General features: G+C 35.2%; 1 protein-coding gene across 1 annotated transcript in view; it reads right to left on the reverse strand.

Annotated features, from left to right (window-relative positions):
* The window catches only part of snx25 (sorting nexin 25), an 83,659-nt gene extending 72,033 nt beyond the window's left edge, over positions 1-11,626 (reverse strand). The window contains 2 exon segments of the mRNA XM_079629892.1: positions 7,155-7,239; positions 10,743-11,626. Coding sequence (XP_079486018.1) covers positions 7,155-7,239; positions 10,743-11,036 — 379 coding nt within the window. The 5' untranslated portion in view covers positions 11,037-11,626.
* Positions 11,627-11,778: the final 152 nt, after the last annotated feature.

Below are 11,778 nucleotides of genomic sequence, written 5' to 3' on the forward strand. Positions count from 1 at the left end.
AAATATGTGAATGTGTCTGAATTAGAAATATATTATTAATATAATAACAATAAAAATAATATATCTTATGCATCTAATTATTATATAAATAAACATATATACATATATATATATATATATACACACACACATATATATATTTATTAGGGCTGTCAAACGATAATGTTTTTTTAATCTAATTAATTTCATGATGTGCTGATCACAAATTAATAGCACATCACATTTGGCTGAGAAATTACCCTTAAAAGATAATTTAAAGTCATTCTTTTGTTAAATGAGAAAATCATCAAAATACATTTTAAAAAAAAAAGTACTTGTTTCAACATAGAATTTAGTGAACTTAATTTTAGGCTAAAACAGCCATCTTTTTTTTTCATTATATTTACAGACCAAAACTGTTTGATTACCAACATTCTTCAAAATATCTTCTTTTATGTTCTGCAAAAGAAAGAAAGTCATACAGGTTTGAAACGACATGAGGGCGAGAAAATGTAAAACAGAATTTTCATTTTTAGATTGATTCGTTCAAACGGCTGATTCATTCAGGAATTAAGTTAATGACTCTTTATGAATCATTTGTTTACTCAATTGATTTGATCAAACGGCTAATTCATTCAGGAATGAAGTAAATGACTCTTTATGAATCATTGGTTCACCCAATTGATTCGTTCAAACGGCTGATTCATTCGGAATGAAATAAATGACTCTTTATAAATCACTGGTTCACTCAATTGATTCGTTCAAACGGCTGATTCATTCAGGAATTAAGTAAATGACTCTTTATGAATCACTAGTTCACCCAATTGATTCGTTCAAACGGCTGATTCATTCACAAATTAAGTAAATTACTCTTTTTATGAATCATTGGTTCACTCGATTGATTCGTTCAAACGGCTGATTCATTAAGGAATTAAGTAAATGACTCTCTATGAATCATTGGTTCGTCCGATTGATTGGCTCCAACCTTGGATTCATTCAGAAGTGAAGCACCGCTGTGTGGCTCGAAGACGCTCAACAGTTCTGCTCTGGCTTTATAGGTAATATTATCGTTGGCAAAACTGAGTAAAAAGAGACAATATTGTGTCTAAAATATAATACAATATAAACTTCTTATTTATTGAATCAATATCACATTTGCAATCCTGCTATTCAGGACAAAAACAGCACTGGTGTGATATTACTTAACTATAGGCCAATCATATTACATAAATATGAGACAAAAGGAGCATTTTTGGCCCTGATACCTTGAATTTTAAGAGCATATTATGGCATTCAGACTTGATTTGATATTTTAATATCTAATTCTAATGCAATGACATTCATACATCTCCAGTCTATAATCGGCTCACTTCTGAGACTGCTGTGGGACTCGAACCGAGATCTGGAACCGATCGGCTCCTGGACTCTAAAGCTCAGAGATTTAGCAGAGAAATCCAGACCGAGCGCAGGAACACAGAGGTCTTGTGACCGACAGAGGTCAAAGGTGAACAAAATACCTCTGACGCTGATGTGTGCTGAGCAATATTCACCTTTAAACAATAGACCATTTAAAGGAACAGTTCACCTCAAAATAAAACTCACTCCCATGACAAATCTCTCTTTTTTCCCCATTTAAACACAAAAGGAGATATATCTCATAAACTATATCTATATAGTGCTCAACAAACTGTTATTTAATAGCTTTGTGTTAGGAACTTCCTGAAATTCCCTCCACAGCAGATCTCAAATCTCATTTAAACTTCACGTTTAAACATGTCATTAAAGGTACAATATGTAAGATTTTTGTAATAAAAAAATCCAAAAATGACTTGCACAGTGTGATATATATCCTGCTGTTGTGTACTTACAATATCCCAAAGATTTTTAATTTCAGAGAAATTCAAATTTAAAATAATGGTTTAATTTGTTCACTTGTCGCCTGTCAATGATGTAATATCCGCGTTACCATGGTTTCCGCTCATTCTGCCATAGTAACCATGGCGACAGACGTGGACAATAGCGTTACGTCTAGCGGCGCTCACGCTGTTGTTGTTAGGCCTGTCACGATAACAAATTTTGCTGGACGATAAATTGTCCAAGAAATTATCGCGATAAACGATAATATTGTCGATCTGAGACCATTTTCATCTAGAATAATGATAATGGCATAATAATGCACATACACCTTTCAAAATTCAATAAACGTTTATTTCCAAAGACTATTTAACACTGAAAATGGAAAACATTTTCAATATCCACAATAACAATGAACAAAACAACCAAAAACAATAAAAGCAATGGACTCTCAGTATCTCAGTTTACAGATGATAATGAACTAGTCATGTTCATAGTTCTTTTTTTTTTTAAATGCTAAATGAACTAGTTCACGTTCATTTGTTAAATTCTTTTAACAAAGATGTAGGCTATTATTAATAATAATGTTATTTCAACACAATATCTCGTTATTTCAAAATAATATGTGTGCGTGCATCTGTAAATCCGGTGACACGTGTATTGATTTTTATTAATAAACAAGTGTTTTCTCTAAAAGTGTCGACTCGGCTGCAAAGATGAAGTTGACGATCGCCATCTCTGTGTGAACGCGCTTATAGAGAGAAATGCACATAAAGCCTAATAATGGATTACATAATCAGAGAGTAGCCTTTTTCTTTTTTCGTTTTGAATTATTTCGTTTAAAGACATTTCAAGCTTTGTGTATTTGGTGTATTTGTCATGTCTGTGTGAGGCATACACTGAGTTTCGTTAAGTTAGGATGTGCTCTAGTTCACGTGCGCAAGTGAGCGCGCGGGCGCCTCCGTTATATTTGTTTCGTCGGCCTATTCATTAAATACAGGCAATTGGTTGATGAAAAATTGATTAAAATTAAGATACAATTTAAACAAAACGAAATTCACTTTAAAGAAAGGCTTTCTATAACAACTTCAACGGTCAAAATCATGACCCGCTCCATGTCTCATATTGCGCATCCTATCTTACTCGGTCGTGCTGTTCACTTTTCATAAATCAACATAAATGGAAAAAAAAAATAACATTATAATATTTTAACAAATATGAAACGCGCTTTTTTTAATGGCTATAGTATAGTAGGCCTACATATCCTACTCTCTATTTGTACAAATTTCTGCACATTAATTTAATTCTGAATTTTGCACACACAAGTTGAAAGGCATTTGTTCAAATCAAGTTCACGGATAATTGTGCGTGCATTTATTAGCCTAATCATTATGATACTAAAATCCTAACAAATATGCTATGTACAAAAAATCAGATGAGTTCTCTCGAAAAATCTCTCGTTCACGTTCATTGTATGAAAAGTGATTCGTTCACTTCAGCGTTCGGCGAAAATATGAACGCGTTCATGCACAACACTGGCGGTTTTAGTCGATACTGTTTTACAACAAATGCGACATACCGGCTCGCTCAGGTTAAGTGGTTCACCACGGTCATTCGGTTTGAATCCGAAGTGCTCCCACACTGCAGCTGTCGCGTTTGGCTTTGAAACCAATTCCATGTCACAACTTGCGTCTCGTCTTTTCGCTCTACTCGGCAGTCGCCTCAAGCACTCCCGCTTCTCACACAAAGTCCATGTGACTGATAAGCGCCGCCTCACCAAACAAAAGACAATGCAACTGACAAGAGGGCTCACTTCTCCTACGCTAAGGAAACGAGAGTTGTAATTCAGTCGCGGATAACAAACAAGTATGCAAATGAAATTATCGCGGCTAGAAAAATTATCGAGGTCATTTTTTTTTATCGTGCGATTAATCGATTTATCGACTATCGCGACAGGCCTAGTTGTTGTTTCGTTCAAACATTATGGACCATGGCAAGCAGACTGTGGGACAAAAGGAGAACTAAACCGAGGATCAATATCAGCGTGGTGTTTTCGAGACGCCGAGAGCTAGCGTCCGAGAGCTAGCGTCCGCGACTAACTTCCACTCGACAGAGACGCCGCTCTAACATGAGCTTTATTAGACAGGTGAGCAAATGTTCATACAACTAGTCAATGTTATATAGCTCAACATGATGAAATGTTAGAATATGATCAGTATGTTATTCTAAGAGGTTAGCGACTCCTAGCGCCAAAAGAAATTACATACTGTAGCTTTAAGAGACACAACAACAAATGGTGTGTTTGATGTCACCGACATCAAACTTGGCGCAACCAAAAAGTAAATACATCAAATTCAAGATATATATATTGAGTATCAACAAAAGGCTTGAAGAATATTAACACAAATGATCATTGGACTTGGGAAATAATTGCATGGCTGATTATGGGTAATTTCTCAAGAAATATGATATACAAAATAAAAATGTAAGTGCATATATTTGATTTATTAATAAAATTTTTACTTAAATGAAACATGTTACATTATCAACCATTAAAAACCATTAACCCTTATCAACCCAATAAAGCCTGCCCTACGGTTTCATATTTGATACACAAAAGGCCTCTAAATGATCTAAAGGTTTATTTGTTCGTTTCTCAATCATAATTGAACGGCATTATATGGTTTAAAACTACAGAGCTTTGATCATAAACATAAGCATTAAATATCATCTTGCTAAGACATATTATTGGCAGATATTGATATTTATATGCATTTTATGGAAGTATCTGCTATACTGTTATATAGATCTCATTGATTTACATTATAAGCATCAGAATTTCATACTAAATTGCATATGTTTGCTCAGTTTGGGCCTCTGAATAAAGCTGAGATGTTTTTTTCCTAATATATGAGCCATAAAAGCCAAATATGATACTCAACAACAACAAAAACATAAACGCAAACTATTTTTAATGTTAATATTTAATAGCATATGGGCTTTTATAGTATTTCTTCTTCCTTTTTGTAGCTTGATTTTACAGTTAATAAATGATCACCTGAAAATTCTTCAAAAAATATATCATCTTTTGTGATCAAAGGTGCGTAAATGATGACAAAATTGTAATTTTTGTGTCAAGAAACATAGATTTCCTTTTGCATTTACACATGATACTTTGTTTAAAAGGCACTTTGTCATTATGGGATGTTCAATTATTCAACCGAATGTAGGTCAGAGAAAACCTGCTCACAATGACTGGAAGACAAAACATCTGCACCCTAATAATCAGAGTAATATATATATATATATATAAATGGTTTCATCTTTTGTGCCCTTTAATTCCACCCTCATGACGTCCTAGTTTCACAGCAGACGAGGATTTCATCATCAGCAAAGATAAGCGCTTGTGTTTTTCAGTCTAGCATCATTGCGACAGACAGGACTGATATCTCCCATCATCCTCTGACAGACTGACGCACTTTACAGCCTCTTTGTCCTATTAAACTGATCGCCATGAATGGAAGATTTAAAGAGGTGGTATAATGCCCTTTTCACAAGATGTAAAATAAGTCAGAACTAAAATAAGAGTGTGTGTGTGAAGTTTTAGCTCAAAATACCCCACAGATATTTTTATATATCATGTTAAAGTGTCACTTTTTGAGGTTGAGCAAAAACACACCGTTTGTGTCTGTCCCTTTAAATGCAAATGAGCTACTGCTCCCGGCACAGGGGGCGGAGCTACAACAGCTTGTGTCCTTTTACCTCACACACACACACACACACACACACACACACACGCGCTGAACATTTCAAAAACTTTTAGCCTTTTATGTTCAAACCGGAGTCAGACAATGATGGAGAGACTCGAGAAGAAGTGACAACATGTAGGAGAACAGGACATTTCTGAATGGTTAGTTGATGAATTTATGTAGATTATGTGTAGTTATATTCTAGTCATTGGTTAGCATATTCTGTCATGATAATCTATAAATCGTGTTCAGGGGGCGGGGCTTATGTAAATTTTAGGGCTGGTGATGTCACTAACGGGAGGAATGTCGTGTAGTCTCTACCAGCCGTTTGTTGTAGTTCTTAAAAAACTATTTCTGTAAAAGCAAATATCTCCCTTTGCTCTGAACTTTGAGCGTTGTAACTTTGCAGATGTTGTTTATGATCAAACACTCAATGTTCACACACTATTCATCCTAAACAGTGTGTGAGATCAAAATAAGTGTGTCCCAAAGCATAGTGTGTTGAAGAGAGTGTGTCAGACGTCCCATACCGTATAGTATGGGATCCGTGCTCATTATAACAGCTAATATTACCCACAATCCACTGCACTTTGGAGCAGGAACAACAAACATGAGTTAAAAGTGTTTAAAAACTACAAAACATGGCGGATGTGCGCGACCGACGGTGAGAGGTTTAGATAAAGGTTTGAGTGACTAATCAAAGTTTAACCTGATAGACAAATATTTATTTAATGTTATCCGTGTAATATTTCATCTGCAATAACAATGTGGACTTTTATAAAGATCCGTTTGCCATTAGCTTTTAAAAGCATCATTAATATGAGATCTGCAGATCAACACACTTCTGCATTTCTCTCCGATACAGTGGGAAATTAAATTAAATTAAATGTGAAGGCCAGTTTACGTGACAGGATGAGACAGAGAGCAACCGTTACAGGCGCAATTGACCGTTCGCAAAGTCCCGCCCCCTTTAGTTACTGTTGCTATGTCCGACAAGCCACGCCTCTCTCTCACACACACACACACACACACACGTTCTCACGCATTGGAAAAAACATTGTGAAGCAGAGAGGACACTGACAGACACAGACCAGCTTACTTTTGATATTAAACAAAATCTCGACTTTCAAATTTGGTCATTTTTATAAAGAAATTTACACAATAAATACCGTTTTGTGGCTCTTTAATGTGTGTGACAGATCGCATCAGTTAAAGCCGCTCGTGAACCGATCATCTCTTCCTTCTAGTTCATTTATAGCATCAAATAAACATGAATGAACATCAGAAGGAATGTAGTTTTAACCGCGGAGAGTAAACTCCACTTCTCAAGCTCAAATCCTCCAACGTTAATCTACTAACTCTCCTGACCGCTTTGTCGGACAAAATGGCGGATTATGATTGGTCAGATCACCTGTCAATCAAACTCCCTGCGATGGTTCAATTGTATGACGTGATAGTGTGTCCCAAAGCTTGTGTACTCTTCTGCTAAACACTCAAAATCTACTTTTTCTTCACAAAATGAGTACTTCCAGGGCGTAGTGTCAGTAGGGGAGTTGAGTTGGGACTACTCACCTTCTTTAAGGGCTTTATCCACATTGAGGGAAACGACGACCCTCCTGGTCTGGGCCAGATCCAGCAGAGGAACACAGAACCGGCCCTGCGGACCCAGAAGATGATCAATCACTCAAGTCAAGTCGAGTCAGCTTTATTTATACAGCGCTTTTTACAACACAGAGTGTCTCACAGCAGCTTTACAGAGATAACAGGAAAACACTGCAACAGAGTTTGTGTCTAGAAGAGAACAGCGTCACAGTCCAGCTTCAGTAAGTTCAGTGATGGTTCATTTTTGTTGTAAAAAAGTTATCAATTTAGTTCATTTATATATATAGTAGGGCTGTAAACGATTAATCGCAATTAATCGAATCCAAAATTAAAGTTATGATGTGTGTGTATTGTGTATAGGCCTAATTATTTTGTATATATATATAAATACACACACATGCATGTATATATTTGAGAAATATTTGCATTTATATAATGCATATATATTTTATATGATTTATATTATATAGAAATATAACTATTTTATATATAAATAACACATTTTTCTTAAATATATGCATGCATGTGTGTATATTTATATATACAAAATAATTAGGCCTATACACAATACACACACATCATAACTTTAATTTTGTATTCGATTAATCGTTTACAGCCCTAATGACTCATGACACACACACACAAGAGCCCAATTACAAGACCCGCATATTGAGTAGCAGTTTCAACAGTTGCACGTCCTGCGATGAATATATACTGTACAAACTCATTTCTGTGCTGTTATTACACCGACTGTGATTCGAGATCGACGGCACAATCACAACAACAGGGATGTGGGATTTCTGATTGTGTAATACTTACCTTTGGATACACTGAATCTTTATAGTTCAATATTTGTGTTCTTGTTTTGTTTACTGTGTGAGTGAACCACAATAAACCTGGCAATTTATTTTATTTTATGTATTATTTATTTCTAAATAAAAATGTAATAATTTATTTAAAATTAACTTAAAATCTATACATTAATAATTGTTTAGTTTATTATTTCATTCTAATATATGAAAAAATATAAATGTATATATATTATAAATACACAATAGGACTGTGTTTGTGTATATACAGTGCTATGCATAAGTTTAGACACCTATGCTAAAGTTGACTAAAAAGAGGAATAAAAAATCATATTTTGGAAATTGAACTTAATGCCTTAATTAAAAAAAATAGGAAAAATCCAACCTTTAAGGACACCAATTTTCTTTGTGAATGAATAATGTATCGTAAATAAATAAATGTTCTTCCTTAAAATACAGGGTGCATAAGTTTGGACACCGCTATGTTAAATTCCCATAGAGGCAGGCAGATTATTATTTTTAAAGGCCAGTTACTTCATGGATCCAGGATACTCTGCATCCTGATAAAGTTCCCTTGGCCTCTGGAATTAAAATAGCCGTACATCATCACACGCCCTTCACCATACCTGGAGATTGGCATGGAGTACTTTCCATAAGATCATCTATCAATGCAAATCAAACCAGCGGTTAGGCTAACTGAAATAAAACCATGCCAATCTCCAGGTATGGTGAAGGGTATGTGATGATGTGGGGATATTTTAATTCCAGAGGCCAAGGGAACTTTATCAGGATGCAGAGTATCCTGGATCCATGATATAACTGGCCTTTAAAAATAAAAATCTGCCGGCCTCTATGGGGATTTAACATAGGGGTGTCCAAACTTATGCACCCTGTATTTTAAGGAAGAACATTTATTTATTTACGATACATTATTCATTCACAAAGAAAATTGGTGTCCTTAAAGGTTGGATTTTTCCTATTTTTTTTAATTAAGGCATTAAGTTCAATTTCCAAAAGATGATTTTTTATTCCTCTTTTTAGTCAACTTTAGCATGGGTGTCTAAACTTATGCATAGCACTGTATATACACACACACACATTAGCATTACATTTATATGATTATGATCATACTGTGTTATTAATGCTGTGCTTTTATTGATGCAGTATCTGCATCATCTATCTATCTATCTATCTATCTATCTATCTATCATCATCTGTCTATCTATACATCATCTATCTATCTATCTATCTATCTATCCATCATCTGTCTATCTATCCATCATCTGTCTATCTATCTATACATCTATCCATCATCTATCTATCTATCCATCATCTGTCTATCTATCTATACATCTATCCATCATCTATCTATCTATCCATCATCTGTCTATCTATCTATACATCTATCCATCATCTATCTATCCATCATCTGTCTATCTATACATCTATCCATCATCTGTCTATCTATCCATCATCTGTCTATCTATCTATACATCTATCCATCATCTATCTATCCATCATCTGTCTATCTATACATCTATCCATCATCTGTCTATCTATACATCATCTGTCTATCTATCTATACATCATCTGTCTATCTATACATCTATCCATCATCTGTCTATCTATCTATACATCATCTGTCTATCTATCTATCCATCATCTGTCTATCTATCTATCCATCATCTGTCTATCTATCTATACATCTATCCATCATCTATCTATCTATCTATCCATTATCTATCTATCTATCTATCTATCTATCCATCATCTATCTATCTATCTATATTTCTATATATCTATCCATCATCTATCTATCTATATATATATATATATCCATCATCTATCTATCTATGTCTATTTATATACCTATCCATCATCTATCTATCTATCTATCTATATATCTATCTATCCATCATCTATCTATCTTCTATATATCTATCTATCCATCATCTATCTATCTATCTATCTATATATATATTTATCCATCATCTATCTATCTATGTCTATTTATATATCTATCCATCATCTATCTATCTATCTATCTATCTTCTATATATCCATCCATCATCTATCTATCTATCTATCTATCTATATATCCATCATCTATCTATCTATCTATCTATCTTCTATATATCTATATATCTATCCATCATCTATCTATCTGTCTATCTATCTTCTATATATCTATCTATCTATCTATCTATCTATCTATATATATATATATATATATTCATCATCTATCTATATATCCATCCATCATCTATCTATCTATCTATCTGTCTATCCATTCTTTCATTTATCCATCATCTATCTATCTATCTGTCTATATATAAATCCATCATATATCTATCTATCTATCCATCTATCCATTCTTTCATTTATCCATCATCTATCTATCTATCTGTCTATATATAAATCCATCATATATCTATCTATCTATCCATCTATCCATTCTTTCATTTATCCATCATCTATCTATCTATCTATCTGTCTATATATAAATCCATCATATATCTATCTATCTATCCATCTATCCATTCTTTCATTTATCCATCATCTATCTATCTATCTGTCTATATATAAATCCATCATATATCTATCTATCTATCTATCTATCCATTCTTTCATTTATCCATCTATCTATCTATCTATCTAGTCACATTATTTGAATCAATGACAGAGAAAGTGTGGATTGTTGTTTGTCTGTAGATGTGTGATGTGACATCATCATAATCCTATTCCTTACCATTAACTTATTGAACAGATCCGCGAGCTTCGAAGACTGTCTCTTAGTGGTGTCGAATCTGCTGATCTTCAAGGGGCTTTTCCTCACCAGAAGCCCGAAACTCCCCAGCAGAAAACACAACAGGGCGAAGGACACGTAAATAAAGAGTTTGAGGAAAAACGAGGTGAGAGTGAGTCCTCCGGAGCCGAGCTGGCAGAGCAGGAGCACCGCAACCGAGATACCGACGACCAGAGACGGGTAGACGAGGACCGCAGACCCGCTGCCGGCGCTGGAGCTTCGGCCATCAGGACGCATGATGCTGCTGATGATGGGAATGATGGGAATGCTGGGAATGACATGTCCTCGCGTGCGCACAGCAATAGACAGGTCGCATGCTCGAGTTCACACTCATCACAATGTGTGCATTCAATTCACACACGATGATCCGGAGCCGCTTAACACGAGAAATACACGTGCAACTGTTGCATCTAAACGGTTTAAAAATGACAGCAAGAGCACCTGAAATTATGACCAGTCAGACTAGATCCCCGAGCGGGCTCAGCTTAAAAGTCTGCTAACTCAAATCCTACATAAATGTTCCCATCAAGTGCACACACAAAGGCCGTCAAACACAAGCATCATCCTTCAAATATATCAAAACATCTCGAGGAGCGTTTAGCTCCGATGACGCGAACACAAACAGCGGAGAGGCATCATCGCGCGACGGCTTTAACTCTACAAAGCCTTAAACGTGAGATAAATATGTAAAAACTCTGAAATATTATCATTATATCCACCGCGATTTGTCTAAAATGTGAGAAATAAATAACTTATTGTCAATCCATCGCAATCTCAGTCCTGCTTAGATCCCCAGCTGCCTCTCGAGTGGCGAATCTGCGAGTTCTACTATGGAAAAGGAGTTGTGTATGAATATTAATCACGCACCGTGACGTATGCTGAATGGCGCTGAGTGATTGGCCGTTGGTGCGTAGGCGGTAGCCTGTTGGCGAATGAGCGGGTGAGAATTGCCTCATGAATAATAATTAGGCACTTGACT

Source organism: Phoxinus phoxinus, assembly GCF_949152265.1.
Source record: "Phoxinus phoxinus genome assembly, chromosome: 12".
Classification (NCBI taxonomy): domain Eukaryota; kingdom Metazoa; phylum Chordata; class Actinopteri; order Cypriniformes; family Leuciscidae; genus Phoxinus; species Phoxinus phoxinus.